At 47.3% G+C, this 18,941-nt stretch overlaps 1 protein-coding gene across 4 annotated transcripts in view; it reads left to right on the top strand.

Annotated features, from left to right (window-relative positions):
* The window catches only part of JDP2 (Jun dimerization protein 2), a 37,804-nt gene that overhangs the window by 6,208 nt on the left and 12,655 nt on the right, over positions 1 to 18,941 (top strand). For all 4 annotated transcript variants that reach the window (XM_036913128.2, XM_036913129.2, XM_036913131.2 and 1 more), the window contains exon 2: positions 3,375 to 3,598. In XM_036913128.2, the coding sequence (XP_036769023.1) occupies positions 3,398 to 3,598 (201 nt within the window). In that variant the 5' untranslated portion in view covers positions 3,375 to 3,397. The remainder of the gene's footprint in view (positions 1 to 3,374; positions 3,599 to 18,941) is intronic.

Here is an 18,941-nt window from a genome sequence, read left to right as displayed (position 1 = left end):
AAAGGAAAGCCTGGTGCCTGATCCCCTGAGTGAAGCTTGTCATTGGGATGGGTTCACAGAGGAGCAAGAATGGCAAGAATTCATGGGGCCACTGCTACTAGGGGGTGGTTACCCTCTGGGGGGCTTCCACAGTAGCAGAGAATTCATTATATTTTGGGGTCATTTGTTAGTGTCTCATTTATACCATCTGTATGAAAATAAACAGAAGCTGCAAGCAGAGCCTATCATTCCTGGAACAGAGTGGGGTCTGGCTTCCATCTCCCAGAGATGGCTTAGGCAGGGAAACATACCAAAGCTTCTGGAGTATTTTTCTGGGGGTCTACTGTGGGAGTGAATAATCTGGAGGTAGATAACGAGCATCTAAACTTCCAGAGACAGATCAATATTCCACTCACTGAATTTCCTCTGCCATTAATTTGTTATCATTTGTTCATTCATTCACTCATTCATTAGTTCAACAAATATTTGTTGATTACCAGTTCTGTGCCAGAAATGATGCTAGGCACTGGGGTCTCATGGGGCAACAACCAGCCATGACTCATGTCTGCCCCTGGAAATCACCCTTCCACTTGCTGAGTGGCCACTTGGCATATTTTGCCACACACCATAATGTTCTCACAGTACAGGGAGCTTCTGGGGGCTTCTGGCCAACAAGGGAATTTTGCTCTGTATTTTCACATTGCTCCATACCTGAGGTATGACATCTGCATCCTCTCTTAGGGGTTTGTCTCCAGCTGAAGCACCAGGCATAGAGGAGATTCCACCCTCTCATCTCCTGTCCATTTGGCCAGCTCAATTAAGCTTCTTTTTTGGGGTCAATCATTCCTTGTAGCATCAGTTCAGGGCCAGAAGAGGGGATTCTATAGGGTTTTCTCCTTTTCTGAGGAATAAATGTGAGTTTCCTTTCTTATTCTCCCTGAAGGACACCCAGGGAGACATGCAGCTTATGCACCACATCCCAGAGCAGCCTCCTGGTGTGGCAGCCTGCAGCCCTCTTTGCATTGCAGATCTGGCTTTAGAGTGTGAAAGTCATGACTCTCTCATTGACCCTGGACTCCGGTCCAGCTCAGGTTTAGGGAAGGTCACAGCACATTGACCAACCACCTGTGAGATGTCTCAGGGGCCTTTTCTATGTCTGGACTCCTATGTAGGCTGCCATGGGGTTATTTGAGCAACTTCCTCCTAAACCTGGATCTCAGGGAGTCAGAGTAGAGGGTCCTCTGTGCAAGAGAATGTTCTTTCATTATAGACCAGTGTCTGAAAGTCCACTATTAGAAGATCATTCCTTCTGCATTAATATCTCTTGAACCCCAGGAGGGGAAACAAAAAGGGCAGGGTGAGAAAGTTTTGTGTTCTAAAATCAAGGAACCAGGAGTCCAGCACTGGCTCTTTCCCTCTTTAGCTGTGCAACCTTGGGTAAGTCATTTAACCTCTTTGAGTTATAATTTCCTCATATGCAAAATAAGGATGTGGTTTAGATAAGCACAAGACCACCTCCAGCTGTAAGACTATAACTTGATGTGAATGAGTCTCAGATCCTTTTCTGAAAGGGCCCAGGGGACACTGGGTGCTAAGGAAGAGGAGAAAGGACGTGGGGTGGGAAAGAGGGGCTGAGGGGCCAGATGTGGGAGGTAGAGCAGGTGGAGCATAGATGAAAGAGCTTGGTGACCAAATGTAAACTTGGGCGCAAGGCAGGGAGCTCTGGCTTCCTGGGCAGATGTGTGCTGAAGATGAAATGGCCCGCCCACTGTGCACTCACAAGCAGCTTTCTTTAAAGAAAGGGATGTCCAGTGGAAGTCTCTGTGGTTGGGGGGTGCAAATCACTCACATGCTTTCCCCATCAGTGTGCAGAACCTACTGAGAAAGGGACACAGGATTAGACTGGGAACCACATTTCACCTCTGAAAATGGAATGGAGATGGAGAATGTGGCATGTACTTGTGGCCAAAGTGGGCCCCCTAATATGCCTCTCTGAAAATCTAGACCTGAAAACCTGGATGGGGGTCAGAAGTTGTGGGTCACCCTCCAGGGCCACTCTTGTGGGAGGCAGAGAGCCCAGGACCGTGTAGCCATATGAGTACGTTCACTCTGTGCAACAGAGAAGCATGGTCCAGTGGATGTCACATCCCCCCAGTCTCACTCAATATATCCCTTTAGGTTGGAAGAGACATGGGAAGATGGAAGGGGTAGGCCAAAGTTTCTCCCTCAGGATTTGCAAGACAGTCAAAGTTTTGATTTTTATGGCCCTAGGCAGGAAGGTGGGAAGGAAGAGAAATGATTTCCTTTTCAGGACTGGAATCCAGGAATAGCTTTGTACTAAAATGCTACTTACAAGGCTGTTTAGAAGCCAAAGCAGTTCACATCTGATCCCCAAATTCTTGGTGCCTCCTCGCTCATAGTAGGTGGTCAGCAATGGGATGGACAGATGACTGGATGGATGGGTGGGAGCCCTGTAAGAGACTAGATAAGTCTGGTGTGATTGGCAGACAGGCTTTCTTCATTTCCATCTGTGCCTTGAAGTGACCATTTCTTACCCATTTGCTTCCCCCAGTAAAGACAAAGAAGAAATAAGAATTCTCTTGGTGTTGATATGTCTAATTTATGTCTTTCTTTCATGCCTGAATCTGTCCTCCCTTGCAAGCCTTCAGGGTCTGGCAGAGCCAGAATATGTGTTTGCTTTGAGAATGAAGAGACCGTGGAGGACTTTTCTGGTGCTGGCCTCCACTGGGAAAGCACATGCTAATTAATTCCATTTCCTTTGCCCCAGTCTCCTCCTCAAAGATAACAGATGCACATAGTCACACATACACTCACCTTTAACTTTGATTTGCTTCATTTCGCATTCAGGGTGTCTTGACAGCTATGCAGAAGGGGATGTGTGATTTGAGGGGAGGCACCATGCCAGACCAAAAATAGCTCCCTCTTAAACAGGTGCAAAGGTGCTTGAGATTCCATTATAATCCATGTTGCAGTTTAAATGCTGGCTCCTCCAGTTTTGACTGTGCAGTCTTGAGCACGTTACCATTCTAAGCCTTGGCTTCTTCCTCTGTGTAATGGGCTCTGACTCAGTGTTATGGGGCTAATGGAAGGATTACCGCAGTGCCACAGAACAAATGCTGAATTGATGTGACCTATGACAGGGTTAAGCACTGCTTTAAGTGCCAAGAATAACCTTGATGTGAATTAATTGATCAATGTTTCCCTCTCTATCAGGGTGGACTTAAGGGCAGGAGGAGCAACTGGGTGGGGAAGGGGTTAAGGGAACGTTAGTAAAAAAAAAAGCCTGAGGCCCTGGCAAGACATGGGGGTTTGAGCTCCTCAGCAAACCTCTTACCTGGCTGACAGCGGCTGTCCTGCTCTTCTCCCACTGACAGGCTGGATTGCTACTCCTCCTGCTATGATGCCTGGGCAGATCCCAGACCCTTCCGTGACTGCCGGCTCTCTGCCAGGGCTTGGCCCCCTGACTGGACTCCCTGGCTCGGCTCTGACTGCGGAGGAGCTGAAATACGCCGACATCCGCAACATCGGGGCCATGATTGCTCCTTTGCACTTCCTGGAGGTGAAACTGGGCAAGAGGCCCCAACCTGTGAAAAGTGAGGTGAGCTAGCCTTGTTCCCTCAGGCAGAACCAAAGGCAGGAGGCCTGGGTTAGCGTCCTGGGTCTACCCCTACCCTTGCTGTGGCATAACCCAAGTGTTGCTGTTCAATATGGAGTCTGAGGACCCCCAGGTTATTAGAAATGCAGAATCTCCTACGGAATCTTCTAAGTCAGAATCTGCATTTTAACAAGCTCCCTCTGGGAATTTATGGACATGTTAAAGTTTGTGAAGCCCTGGGCTGGAGCAGAGTGCTGAACCTGTTTCTGATTCTTCAGGGGTTAGGAAAGAGTGATTAATAATAACAATAATGTTATATTGACAGTCTCTACGGAGTACTGGGAGGATCAGGGAAGATCACGAAAGCATGCATATGCTTTGAAAAGCATACGAGAAATGCCAATATTGGGTTATTTTTAAGAACTGTTATCATTAGTTACATCACTGCGTCTACTTCTCTTGGTCCTGGACTGGAGTAAACGTGGGAACTTGGAGGAAGGGTGCTGTGGCTTCCCTTCCTAAGCAGCTGCTGCCAGAGCTGGGCATGGCACCCATCACCCAGCACCTTAGAATAAGGAATGCCCCTTCCTCAGGTCCCTGCAGCTGAGGCACTCAGGAGCCTATTGCAGAAGAACAACTTTTCCCTGGGGACTGGTGGGAAGCAGAAGTCCCCAGCATGTGTGAGCATTGTTGCTGTTCATGCCTCCAGCCACTTTCCCAGGGCTGGCAGTTTGTCCAAAGGCCTGCCCCAGTAAGGTCCCCAGCAGGGCCATTTCTTCAGAGGCCAGCACAGCTGGAAAGGAGGAGTCCAGTGGGTGGTGGGAGGTGCAGAGGTGGCTGGAGGCAGATTGCCCAAAGCAGCTCAGATGAGAAGGAGCGTTCACAGGCAAAGGTGCACCTGCTTGGGGGCTCATCTTTAGGATGGGCTCTGAGGGCTGGGCATTCCAGAGAGAGGGTGCTTGACTTGGGAAAGGTGTCTGAGAACTCGAAGGGGAGATGGGTATGGTCTGCAAGTACTGCTCTGCCCTCCTCCCCCTGCATGCCATAAAACCTGCCAAGGGCTGCCGGGGGCTTGGCCAGGGTGGCAAACTGGCCCTTTGCTGGCTGGATCTGGCTCTCAGATGTGTTTTATTTGGTCTGCACTGTGTTTTAAGAGAAACTTGAAAATTTGGATTTTAATCTTTGATTAAAAGTTGGGAGATCTGGTCACATGGTGCCCTGTTCGGGCACAGCAACAGCTGTGTGGAACTGAGAGACCCACTTTACTTCTTTCCTCTCTCCAGTTTGCCACAGGCCCCCACACCTCCCTGTTATTCTTGCTTTTGCTTACATTGTTGGGTTTACTTTTGCTACCACCTGCTGCCTTCTTTTTCCTGAATTGCTTGGCCCCTACTGTTGACTGTGCTCAAGACACCTGGATTAGGTGCACTGTAGATGCCCACTAAAGACTGTTGATTACAAGATGGGATTTGATGCTAATTAGTCTTCTGATTTGATTTTGTAAATCAGCGTGCTGTCAGTGGCACTTCCTGGCTTATTTAGTGTTCTGTTTTCTCTATGGAGGGCCCTTATCTTTGGTCCTTCCCTAGTCACCTTCTCAGGCGTGTCATTTGAAAGCAGCTGTTTCTGTGTTCTGCAGTATAACTGCCATTTAAAACCAGTAGCTGAGCAGTTTTACTGGGGAGCTGAGGTCCTGGGATTGACAGAGTCAGGTGCCCTGGTCTGGGGCTGGTCTGGAGGGAATTTGCCTGGGGATCTGAGTTCCCACCTCTTCCCTGGGCAAAAAGTGAGAGGAGCTTTCTTTCTTTCTTTTTTTGGAAACGGCTTTTATTTGGGTTGAGTATTTTTACATTTCACAGCCTCCCCCAGATTGGTGGCATATGCCCTGTACCTGACAGCGACGCGCTGTCTTCACAGGCACCCACAAACACGCACCATCCAGGCCGTGAAAATAACAAGCCGTTTTTAGGGCGGATTTGCATGTCCTCTTCCTCACTGTCAGACTGCAGCTTTGTGGGGGCGAAGAGGCAGATGGAGAAGTGGGGATTGTACTGCTGTGGGGTAAGGTCAGCGCTGCACTGGGAAATGGCCTCCACAGGCTTCCAAGGTCAGACCCAAGGTGGTGGGGGCAGTGGCTCATTCTTAGAGCAACTGAAAAATAAAGTGGGGGGGGAGAGAAACTTGTAGCTGGAGAACCTTATGTCCCGAAGATTTATTTGCATATGGCAAACTGCCTTTGCTGCATTTTCATGTTGGCATTCTAGATTAGTAAAAGTTTCTTGAATAATAATAAGATACTAGCTCACATTTATTAAGCATTTAATATGTACCAGACCCTATGCTAATTGCTTATCATGTATGATCTCATATATTTCTTACCTGATCCTGGTGACTGGGTTCTCCCTATTTGAAAGAAGAGGAATTTGAAGTCCAGGGAAGAGGAGGTCAAGTCACTCAGGGTCCCACTGCTGGAAAGCGGCAGAGCTGGGGCTGGCATGGAGATGACCAGGCAGCTGCTGTGAATAGTGGTGTCCCCATGGCACTGCATGCTCCAGCCACGGTGCTGGGCGCTCCTTGTGAAGTATCTCATTGAACCCTGCACAAGAATGCTTTGAAGTAATTACTGTTACTGTTGGTTTGCCCACGTTTCTGGTGAAGTCAACAAGGCTTAAAGGCATCCAAGGTCATACAGCTGGGAAACAAGCCCAGTGGTCAGAGCCAGAGCTTTCTTTATGCTGTGCTGTGTCCCATGCTCTCAATGTCCCTTATAAGCTTCTAATCAGTGCTCTGGAGATCTGGGGGTGAACCTGGCCCCAGAACCTGCCTTGATCATTTTGATGACATGGCCCGATTAGTGCTGAGCCTTGCTGTTGCTGCAGCCGCATCATCTCCCAGGCCCCAGAGAGAGAGCCAGCCAAGCTGCTGTGCAGGCAGCTCTGTGCAGGCTGCCCACTTTGCAGAGGCCAGTGGTCTCCTGAGCCATGCCCACATGCACGAAGCAGTTTGGTAAAAGAAAACTGGAGGAGTTAAGTTAAAGGACAGGTTTTGTAAGCGATAAGTGCTTTGTGCTGATGTTCTTGTTGTATGGTTGACACGTAATGTTAAACTGTTCCAGTGCCAACTGCTTGCCTGCAGTCCATTTGTCCAAAGATATTTGCTAAGCACCTACTGTATGCCAGGCAGGGTGCCAGACACTGGAAACTGAACCATAAACAGAGTAGACGAAACACTCCCTTTTCTTGGAGCTACGTTTTGTACTGGGGGCATCCAGAAATAAAAATAGGCAAATTAATAGTCAGTAGAAAAGGTCAGGTAGTGGTGAGTATTGTGAGGAAAATTTAGCAGACCAACTGGATGGAGAGTGGCTAGACTGCTCATTTGGCTGGCTGGCTAAGGAATCTGGGGATGTTATTCTGGGTTGTGGGATTTTTAGAGCCCACGCTTTTCTTTCTTGCCTTTGTTCTTCTTTCTTTTCCAATGTTCCTTTTTAAGACAGCTTTGCTCTCTGGCTTTCTCCCGAGCTTTCCTTCCTTCACTTTCACTCTGCAGCCGCTTGCAGCTAGACTCTTCAACCAGGCAGCCCCTAATGACCTGACCATCGTGGCCCCTCCCAGAGCATCTCTAGTGGAGAGGAAGCTGGAGCTGCAGTGGCCACACCCTGCCTCTGGGCCTGGAGTGCATTTCTAGCGGGGAGAGAGAGGCCAGAAGCCCCACCCTTGCACACCCAGACTCATACCAACCACTCTTAAGAACCTGCTGGATTGGGCCCCTCCCACCCTGTGCTACTCCGCAGGGCTCTAGAGGGAACTCTAGTCAAGGGAGGATGGACTGGATTGACCTTCTCGGAAAGAGGCTAACTGTCATTCCCTGAGCAGGAGTCAGCCTACAGATGAATCGCACTTGGCCCTCAGTGTGGTTTTCTTTTTTTTAAACTGAATGAATTACTATATTTAAAAGCCAGGAAATGTGGACTTTCTGGCTTCTTTAAAGAAACCAGACTATCTGGCCACCCGAGGCCCACACCCTTATATGCAGCAAGAAGCTAGAGCTGAGCAGCAGATGCTCACTGTATTAGCCTGCAGGCTTTAGTTCACCCCAGTCCCCGTTACTCCCTGTTGCCTTATCCCTAGGCCACTTCACTCTGTGTGTGACAACAGCCTGCTTTTGAGTTTGTATCCTGTGTTTAGGTCCTAAGGACAAGGACTGCATCTCACTTTTCTTTTTACTTTCACCAGACTGGGTGCAGGGCCTTGCATGAAAGGTATGTTTAACATGTACCTGTTGGTTTGAACATTCATCAGCTGTGTCAACTTGGCAAGTCATGTAAACTTTCTGTCCCTTGATTTCTGTCTCTCTCAATTCTTACTTCCAAGCATTGTCCACTTGTTATTCTGTTTCTGAACTTAAGTAGTTTCAGGCAGAAAAAAAAACACAATGCAAATCAAACCAACTGTTCCCAAAGTTAACAGATCACCAAAGCTGCTTGGAAAACTTCTTACAGACTTCCAGAACCTGCCCTGAGCCCAAGGACTCAGAACCTCTGAGGGAAGAGTCCAGGGAATCTGTATATTTTATGGGCACAGAGGTCACTGGCTCTGTTTGGGAACCTGACTTTAGCTGTTTACTCCTCTCCTCAGGCTCCTCTGATTGTTGTCAGGGAGCATTCCGGTGGCTTCACCTTAAGAAGCCTGCACATTCATCATGGACTGCCTCTCCGCACATATTCCACCTGGGGACTGGATGCCTGTCCTCGTCATCTTCAGAGCAGGAGAGGAGACATAGCCATCTGTAGATTTCACACAGGTCACTTCCCAAATTCTCTGGGCACGCTGGAGAACATTGAGAGTGTTTTCACCTTTCGATGAAGGGTGACTTTGCATCCGGGGCCTATAGAGTAGCTTTGGAAGGTGGCTCACTCTCCCTCATTGGTGATTGCCCCAGAGTTTAGTTTTTTCACCAAAAAGACCAAAATGTTTGCTCATGTTTAGCCTGAGCATAAAGACTTGCCCAGAACCAGCTGATGTGCTGGATGAGTTGGCATAAATATGCTGTGTCTTTAGTGATTTAAAACATTAAGGTAGCTCACTGACATTTTTTTAGCAAGCTTTGCATCATTGGTTGGTAATTTGTGGCTTTTTGGAATAGCATTGGCCCTCCTCCCCTGACTCAAGATGCTTTTTCTGTCTCATACTTGTTTGGCACAGAGATCCAATCTGTCCCTTCTTGGAACACAATCTCCCAACTCATCTTTGAAATCAGAGTTTCTGCATTAGTTCCATCACTTTGCTAGCACATTTTAAAAAGCAGTTAGCTTGTGTTTTTCCTTTAGTAGTTTCATTTACAGGAGAATGAGTGGTGACTCAAGGCAGCTGTGACCGTGTTTAATGTTGGCCTGTGTTACCGAGTCTTATTTGATACAATACCCCAAACCTTTACAAGGGTTCTGAAGCTCTTCTGTAACATCATAGGTTGGTCACACCCACTGTCATTCATAGCACAGGGTCTCTTGGAGGTGGTGGTGGGGACATGGCTGGATGTTCTCTGCAAAAATCATACACCTCTGAAAAGTTCCTGGAGTCCTGTGCTGCTGTGTTAGATTCTCTGTCTTAAGATGGGGATAATATTAGTACCTCCTTCAGTGTTGCTGGGATGATGAAATGCACTAATGCAGGTGATGGGTTTCACATAATGCCTGGCATTTACTAAGGTATACAACAAATGTAAGATATGATTGTGATTCACTTTTCAAATATGTCAATTATGTTAGCTTTTATAATTGATTCAGAAACTGTTCCTTGGGCTTCCATTTCCTTGAGGGGGTATTTTGCCCTTGAAGGTGGATGAACAGCCTGGAGTTTGGAGGTGCCCCCATGCAGGGCACCCATCCTGGCTTCCTAACCAGTGAGGCTGCTTCTGGGGCCTGGGAAGAGTCTGGGCTTGGGTTCAAGCTTCTGGGTTCAAAGTCTGGCTCCTTTGCTCCCTCCCTGTAGGACCCTGGACAAGTCAGCTGCTCTTCTGAGCGTCAGTTTCCTCATCTATAAAAGGAGGAAGCTGAAACTCACTGAGTTTTCATCATGAAGATTCAGTGAGGCACTGTGTGTAAAGATGACTGGCCTGCAGCACAGTACACCTTTATTAGGGACGGAGTCCACGTGCAGTGAATCATGGTGCAAATTTGGACAGCATTGGCCTTCCTCTGTGTGTTGAGCCTGTGATCTGGGTTTCAGGGAAGCAAGCAGACCTTCCTGTTTCTGGCCATTTATGCAGTTTAGATGCAGTCAGAGTTTTAGTTACCATCACAAACTGTAAATGAGAAGGCCCTTCAACCCTGTTTTCCCCTGAGCTGCCTGGTGTGACCCCTTATCTTGTTTCCTGTGATGTTAAGGCCATTGCTAGATTGCCATGAGCCATCAGTTTTTCAGCAGCCTGATGAAGTGGCCTCTTTTGTCAGTGCAAGTTGTCCTGCTTTGGGGTGCCCAGGTCTGCTGGCAACATAGACACGGAGTTGGAAAATTGAGTCCTGTCTCAGGTGAGGCTCCTCCGGCCAAGTTCCTCTCCCCTTTACTGTGCCCAAAGGGCACAGAACAAATTGGCCCTAGTTTGGAGCTCAGAGACCTAGAAGGACAAATGGAAAGGTTCAGGTGGGCTGCAGAGGTGCCAGGAGTGAGGCTGAGGCTGCGCACGCCCTGCCCTATGCTGGAGCTCGTAGACTGTGCTGTGCTCTGTGGCTGCGGAGTCCCCCTTTACTAAGCATGGTGTGTGTCCATGTTCTGGGTGACAGGCTCCCCCACGGTTTGTCACAGGCCCTTCTCCCTGCCGCTGCCCCCAGCCACCATCAGTAAAAAATGTTGGTTCTTTAAAAGTATTGTAGCAAAGAAGGACTGCTGCACGGGAACCTCTGGAGAGGTTACTAGACATTTGAGCTTCAATTTCCTCCCTTGTTAAAATGAGAGAGATAGACCCCTATCTTACAAAATTTACAAATATCAATCCAAAATGAATCGAAGCCTAATATAAGTGCAAAAACTATAAAACTCTTAGAAGAAAACAGCTGTAGATCTCTGTGACCTTGAATTAGGTGATGGGTTTTCAGATATCACACCAAAAACACAAGCCACAGAATTAGAAAAATAGATTAATTGGGCATCATCAAAATTAAAAACTTTTGTGATTTAAAGAACCCAAAGTAAAAAAGACAGTCCACAGAATGAGAGAAAACTTTTGCAACTTATAGATCTGATAAGGGATTTATGTCTAGAATACAAAGAACTACTGAGACCGGGGCCATAGATGTAGTCAGAATAAAGTGAGAGCCTCCGGAGGGGGCAGGGCAGGATATCTGCAGTCAGAGCAATGTAACTACATGCAAGGAAACCCTTCTACTAAAACTCTATGTTAAACATTAAGCTCTAGAATCATTCTTCAATGAAATCAGTTAATGTTCCCCAGATAAAGAAAAGTAGCACATATTTTATTATGTTAATCATTTGTAACCATGTGTAAGATTCACTTCAGCATACTAAAAGGCCCAGGCCTATATGCTGTCTTTCCTCCTTCAGATCTGATGAGGTAATTCTGCAAACTGAGCAACTAACTTAGCATGCAGACCCAGCTATAAACAGCATAGTAAAGGGCAGGAAGAATTCCATCTTGAAGATAAGATTGCATTTTAACACCCAGAAAGTTCAAGAGGCAAGATTCTTTAGCAAGTAGACAATACCTCAGCCCACCTTGGGAGCTGGGCAGAAAGCCTTTTGATATGCTCCCAGACCAAGGTGCCAGTGTCCCAGAGAGAAATCAAGGCAGGAAAGTTAAGTTAATTTTTAATATTCAAGAACCACTTAACAAGTCCCCACCCCTAAGTTTCTTCATGTTCTCGAAAAATCCTCAACTGCCTATAAAACCCCCTAGACAATGCACCAATACAGACTCTCTTGTCCCCTCCTGGCGTGAGCCAGGAGCTCTGTCCTTTCACTTTATCTCTAAATAAAAGCCTGTACCTTGCTCTCCTACCTTGACTGTTTGTGAAGTTCATTCTTCAGCTCCGCAAACAAGAACCCCGGCATCACTACTACAATTCAATAAAAAGAGACAAATAGCCCAATTTAAAAATGGGCAAAGTACCTCAGTATGAATGGCTGAGCACAAGAAAAGAGGCTCAACTTCACTAGCCATCAAAGAAATGCGAGTCAAAACCACCAACATACTACTTCACACCCACTAGGATGAATATAATGAAAATGACAGATAATAACAAGTATTAGAATGTAGAGAGGTTGTAAAACCTTCATAAACTGCTGGTGGGAATGTAAATGGTGCAGACACTTTGAAAAAACAGTCTATAGTTTCTAAAAGGCTAAACATAGAGTTATTATATGACCCAGCAATTCCACTCCTGGGTATATACCCAATACAAAGGAGAACATGTTCACACAAAAAGTGTGTACATGAATGTTCATAGCAATGTTATTCATAATATCTCAAAACTGGAAACAACTCAAATGTCCATCAGTTGATGAAAAGATAAGTAAAATAAAATATATATCCACACAATGGAATATTATTTGGCCACAAAAAGGAATAAAGTACTGATACTTGCCTACAATATAGATGAACCTTGAAAATATTACATCAAGCAAAAGGAACAGGGCACAAAGAACCACATCTTGTAGGATTTCATTGATATGAAATGTCTAGAATAGGCAAATCCATAGACATTGGTGAACCAGTTCCCTGGTACCTAGGAATGTGGGAGATGGGAGGAGTGGGGGTGACAGCTAAGGGATAAGGGGTTTTTTTGGAGGTGATGAAAGTGCTCTAAAATTGATCATGGTGATAGTTGTATGACCTTGTGAATATACTAAAAGCTGTTGAATTGTATACTTTAAGTAGGTGCATTACATGGTATGTGTGAATTTTATCTCAATAAACCTGTCTTTAAAATGGGGAAGAATAGTTTCTACCTCACAGAAGCAGGGAGAGGACTCAAAGGGATAATGTGTGTAAATCACCCAGCATGTTTCAGTGCTCCAGAATTAGTAGCTATAGTTATTAAAACCATGTTTAGGCCAACAGCAGTCAGAAAGCTACAATCTGGTTAGGAGCATTTTCTCCTCTTACCTTTTTTTGCTAGTGACTATCCAGAAGCAATGAGAGCAATCTGGCAGGATTTTGTAGGAACTTGGGAGGAAATAAAAAGTAATCCTGGCTGCTCATTACAGTCCCCTGGAGAACACTAAAAAAAAAAAAAATTGATGTGGAGCCCAGAGATTGTGATTCACTTGGACTGGGTGGGGCCAGCAGGTGGTTTTAGCCTGTAGCCATTGGTTGAGCCCCCTGGTGTGGTATAAACTGGCCCAGGTCTCTGAAGAAGTAAGGACATCTGCATTCAGGGCAGAAGGTTCACACAAGCAATGCACTTTGTGCTTTGCAAACTGCTTTTGTACACATTATCTGCTCTGGTCTGTTCAACAGCTCTGTGAGGTAGGTGCTGTTAATACCATTAGTTGCTCAGAGAGGTTAACTTGCCAGGGTCTCATTTTTAAAGCATAATTTTAACTACTTAAAAAACAACAACAAAGCAAGATACACACACGTGCTCTTAGTTATCAAATCTAAAACCTTGGAGAGCTCTGCCAAGGTGATGTCTGGTGCCAGGTTCCTTTTGCATAAACTTCAGGACAGAGCTCTTTCTGCTGCTTCTCTAACTGATGCGCATCCTGAGCGTGCAAGGCAAGCTGATAGAAAATTATTCACATATATGTATGTGTATATATATGTATGCACACACACACACACATACACAGCATTTGTAACTACTGATCTGTGTGTGCAAGGGAACCAAGACAGGAATAATTTAGATCCTGAAACTGTCAGAAACCTGCAACCTTCTCCCATAACTTCTGAGTTAAGTGTTAAATGTTTTGCATCAACCATACACATTTTATTGTTCCCACTGCATGACTATAATGAATATGTGACACAATTTTGAGCTCCATAATAAATACCACCTTTATTTATTTAGTATATTGTGGCATTGTTTGAACAAGAGAGTTCTGCTGACACCAATCTGAAATCCACTGGTTTACATCAGCACTACTCGAAATGGGGTCCGTAGGCCAGTGACCAGCATCTGGGAGCACATTAGAAGTACAGATTCTTGAATCTCACTTTGCATATGAATCTATTTGCATATATGTAAATCATTTTCTATCCGCTTACCTTGCACTCTCAGATGTGTGTCAGTTAAAGAGAAGTAGCAGAAGAGCTTTGTCCTGAAGTGTATGTCCTGAAGACACACGAGAGGGTGGAGGCCAGAAATCTGTGATGTAATAAGCCCCCCAGGGGATTCTGATGCTCTCTGCATGTTTAGATGACCTGAACATTCCTTCCAGCTAACTGGCAATGATTCTCCCTGAGAATGGCTACCAGGGTCTAAACCACATTTTTCTCCAGACCAGTCTCAAGCTTCCTGAAGGAACTGCACACTGTCAGGTATTCATTAATGTGTGTGGCTCTCTGAGTCAGCAAACACCTTAGCATCTCCAAACGAGTTATTTCCAGGTCTTGAGATCTTCCGGTTGCCAGCTTTCACACCCTAAGGGGCTTACCAATTAATTAAGCTGCTGAGCTTGTCAGTAGGCTGGCTCCTTCATTGTTCTACAAGTGAGAATCAGATCAGCGGCTCCCATGCCAGAGGAGCCCTCATTTGGGTATCTGGCGGGAGTTCTGAGCAGCCCTGAGGAGCTCTCCACCCCACCCCTGCATCTGCCTGCTGCTGGGAAGCTCTTCCTTCCTTCCTCCCTCCAACCTTAACTGCATCCATTTCATGACATATATCATTCATGGTGAAACCCTTCCAAACTCCAGGCCAGGTATCCCTGGTTGGGAATTCGTCAGGCCGTGTCACCTTGGGTGGGATTTTTATTAGCTGGCGTTCAGTGCTGGCAAAGTGGAGGTCGCTGTTCTGCTCCACGACTTGTCTGTTATCTATGCCTTGTGCCTGAAGGAAACTGGCTGAAATCTGTGTTTTAGGTGCACACCCTGCATACAGATTAAACGAAAATGCATTGGTGGAGAATAATTAAGCCAAGGACCTTGCTTTTCACCTTCATGATGAAAGACAAATGACTTCCAAGGCTTTAATAGGCTAATGGTACTTGAAATGTTCTATTTTGGCCAACTTGGGACTTTTAGAAAAGCCGTGTTCATAAATATTCCTCACAGGAACTGCATTTTCATTTAATTGTAGATAGTCATTTTGCAGGAGCTCTTGTATCTGTTTAATTTTTTTGCCCCAGTGCAATTAGTGCATATCACAAGGCTGCTGCTGTTGCTAAAGAATCAGTTTCAACTGTATTATTAACTTTTTTTGAGAAGAAAATTGATTTTTCCCTGCCAGATATATTCTGCTTCTTTTAAGTCTTTTGGAAAGTGGAGAGAGTCTTGTGGGGCCCACCAGTTCCCTTCTTCTCTCCTCTTTTGAAGCAATCCTCAGTTGGAAAAGAAAATTGATTGCCTAGTAGGAAACCACTTCACTAAACCGTAAATGTGAAATGGACCTGAAATAGACATTTTCAACAAAAGCCATCATCCTTTAAATAACTCTTTCCAGCAAAAGGATTTCTCCGCAGTCATCGTCCCTTTTTCTCTTCCATGTGAGGTTTTCTGCCCATGCCAAGCTGATTTTTCCTGTCTCCTGGCCTCTACGACTCTCGTAGGAACAGTGTCTGCTGTTTCCTTAGCAGGACCATCCACAAATGGGTGTCACCCTGCCCAGCCGGCTTTTTCAGGCTTTGTTCCAAACACAAGGCTGTCTTTTCTTAGCAGTAGAAATGGGCTGTTCTCCACTGCTCTCAGAGAGAATGGCTCTTCCCGATTCTGCTCATATACACCAGCCCCATGCCTCAGCGACCTATTGTTTTATGCATTCTCCTAACCTAGGAGATGGCTTTTACTGAGGACAGGGGGGTTGGGAAAGCCGCATCAGGGAAATGCTTTATTGTGCTGATTTGCGAGGAGACAGAGAAGTCCATTTGGATGGACCCCCCCTGTAGATGCTGATGCCCAACAGAGAAAGAACTGTCAGGCTCTCAGTTCACAAAGGTGTCCCCTCCCCCTTCCAGAAAGCAGTGGTATTCTGCTTGGTCCTGCCACTGTCCAACCCAGGGACCTGGGTAACTTATTCTCCTCGGAACTTGAGTTTCCTGGCCTGGAATGCACAGGGACCTAGGATTTCAGCCTCTTCTCAGTTCCTGAACGTCAGGATGGAGCTTAGTTTACAGCCCTGCTGTGCCCTACCCTTTCCTGCAGAGGCAGAGTGCACTGCGCAATCACTTACCCACCTGCGCCCCCGGCCCAGCGAGCTGAGTGAGTCATCTTGGCAGGTGGAGCCACTGGCTCTGCCAGCTCTTGTTCAGAGCCCTCACCTGGTGGTTGGCTGGGCTGGTTTGATGCTTTGAGTGAGCACAGTGTCCGGTGTGTGGGTCTATTCATTGGTGAACGTGTTTGAATATAGCCTGGCATTGGGGGCAGCCGGAGTGAAGTGGAACGGGTGCTGGGTGGGGAGTCGGGAGTCCTGGATTTTTGTTCAGGTCATGGACTCTGTAGATCAGGCTTCCCTTTAGCAAACATTTATCGAGCACTGCTGATGGCCACAAACTTGGCAAGGGGCTGGGCATACAAAAAGTTAGCAAGATGCAGATTTTACCCTCCTGGAACTCCCAGTTTAGTGGAGGAGGCAGAAACGGAAGGTAGAACACAGCACGGTTGGAGCCAAGATAGGCCCAGAGCAGTGGGACACCTCCCCAGCCTGGAGGGAATAAGAATCAGGGAGGACTTCCTATAGGTGGTGATGCTCGAACTGAATGTACAGGATGAGAGTGATCCAGGGGGACAGCAGGGACAAAGGCATCAGGCCAGGAAAGTGTGGGACATAGAGAGGCACAGTATTGCAGGAATGTGGAGTGTAGGATAGGGTGGACAGGAGGTGAGGCCAGAGCATGCGGGACCAAGTCACGGAGAATCTTGCTTGATGCATTAAGGATCTTGGGCTTTGTCCCAAGGAGCCCACCAAAGGCCAATAACTGGTTTGGATTTTAATTTTAGAAAGATCCCTCCAGTGGCTGGGATGGAGGATAGTCGTGCAGGGTCAGGAGGCCTCCCAGATGGTGGCCGAGGAAGAGAGTGAGAAGGCCTGGCAAGTGGCAGTGGGCATGAGAGTGGGGAGCAAATCTGAGGAAGATCTGGGATGTAGAACTGGATGGCCTGTGTGGTCAAAACTGGAGATAAGGAGGGGCGGGGGAGGGGGGATGCCTGAGTTTCTAACTCCACTGCAAGTGTGGGTAGTGGAGCCAGCCGGGGGTGCAGAAAGGAGATGAAATGACCAAGTGAAGATAGAGATGCCAGGGGGCCAAGGGCATCCAGAGTGGATGTCCTGCTGGCAGCTGGGTGTTTTGGGCTGGTAATAAAGATGGGGTTGGTATTTGTGCCTCAGTGGTAGTTAAAACTACTCAAGTAGATGAAAAAGATGACCCATCAGGGATGCACACAGGATAAGAGGAGGATACGACCCGGGGAGATATTGGCCTGAAAGAATCAGGAAGAGGATCTTGAGCAAGACACAGAAAAGCAGAGGTCAGAGAAGTAGGAAGAGGACAGACAAGATCAATGTCATGCATTCAGGGTATGGAGAATTCCAGAAAGAGGGAGTGATAGATAGGCAGGTGAAGCCAGGGGGCCTGGGGGGCTGACCAAGCAATGTCCTTTGGAATTGTCCAAGAGGACCCAGCCCTGCCCTCAAGTGTGAGCTTTGGAGCAATCTGCTTCTTTCCCTGAGCCTCAGTTTTCTGATCTGTAAATTCTATGGATTGGCCCAGGTGCTTAGTAAGAGTCCCTTTCTGGCTGTAAGAAACTGTGAAATGACTATTTCTGAAACTTCTGAAAAGGGGGAGATGTCCTCCTCACATCCCCTACCTCTCCTGTCAATCAAGCGAACACTGGCCCTGAAGTTGGGATGAAGAACAGCCCGGGGAAGTCAGAGCCGGGTGGGACTTTGTGGAGATTTGGTGCAGCCCACCGTTTGGAAGGCAGCATGATGTAACGGGGTTAAATTCCTGTCTTTTCTAAGTGTAGTGACCTCGGGCACACACTTCGTCATGCTGAGCCTCACTTTCCTCACCTAATACCCACCTTGGGTCCCTAATACTGACCTTGCAGAGGTATTTGAAGGTTAGCTGGAATCGGGATCTACTGTGGTTACTAAAGATGAGCCACAGGATGGGAGAGACGGGAGGGAACTGCTTGGCCCAAGGTCACAGGATAGGGCGTCATGGTGACTAGAACCAGGTGTCTGATGACCAGCGCTGCCGGGGTCTGTCATGGGCCATAAATTAGCAGCCCATGGGCCAGTGCAGCCCACAGATATGTTTTGTTTGGCTTGTAAAGTGTCCTTTCCAAGATGGAATTCATTGCCAGCACTAAAAATTGGGAGATTTTACTGAAAGACTTGTATTTTCAGCTAGTCCTGAAAACTTGGGAGATTTGGCAACCCTGAGCCTGCTCTGCAATGGGGCCAGTTGGGCTGTCCCCTCTGGGGGTCACAGCCCCATCCAGCCCTTCTCCCTCCCTAAAGGTTACCTGCTTGACCCCTGGAGGTGACCTGTGTTTTGTAAGTCCAGCCTTCAACTGACAATTTGTCTTGAATTTTCCCTTACAGCTCTGTCCTCTGTTCACGGCAACTGTCCAATATTTCACAGCTGAGGTCCAGACCTTGGCCATTTGGAGTGAGAGGGCCTGGCTAGAGAAGATGGGAGAGAAAGAAGGGCAGAGAGCTTCCAACAGCTCAGCCCTGGCAGGGATGCTGGTGGGGAGGGCCTGCAGGGGGTCAGTAAGGGTGTTGGACTAAGACCCCTGGGGTTTCCTCATTCCTCCCTGTGGGAGTGGGAGGGGGTAGAGAGGATTATGTGGCCAGCTGGGCTGGCTGAGGTCTCGCTCCCCGGCTGCCCTGCTCTGTTGACACTGAGGGGAGCGTGAAGGGGCCACAGCCCCTGGCTCAGGGCAGCCGTGTTTATGTGGGGGAATGTCTGGTATGTTTGGTATTTGGGTGTTTACTTCCCAGGGTGCTTATGGGTCCCTGGTGTTGAAATGTTGCTCCTCCATGTAGTGTGGTGGTAGTGGTGGTGGGGGGGACCCTAGTGGGCCTGGGTGAGGCTAGATTTGGAGGCTGCAGAGCTGTTACTCCAGGCCTGATCATTGATAGCTTGTGTGCCCTGAAGCACACCCCTCTCCTGCCCACCCCCAGGTCTCCTTTCTCTGCCAGATTCTGCCCATGCTGGAGGCTGGGTGT

The sequence above is a fragment of the Manis pentadactyla genome, chromosome 11 (genome assembly GCF_030020395.1).
Source record: "Manis pentadactyla isolate mManPen7 chromosome 11, mManPen7.hap1, whole genome shotgun sequence".
Lineage (NCBI taxonomy): Eukaryota > Metazoa > Chordata > Mammalia > Pholidota > Manidae > Manis > Manis pentadactyla.
This window is presented reverse-complemented; position numbering and strand designations above follow the sequence as displayed.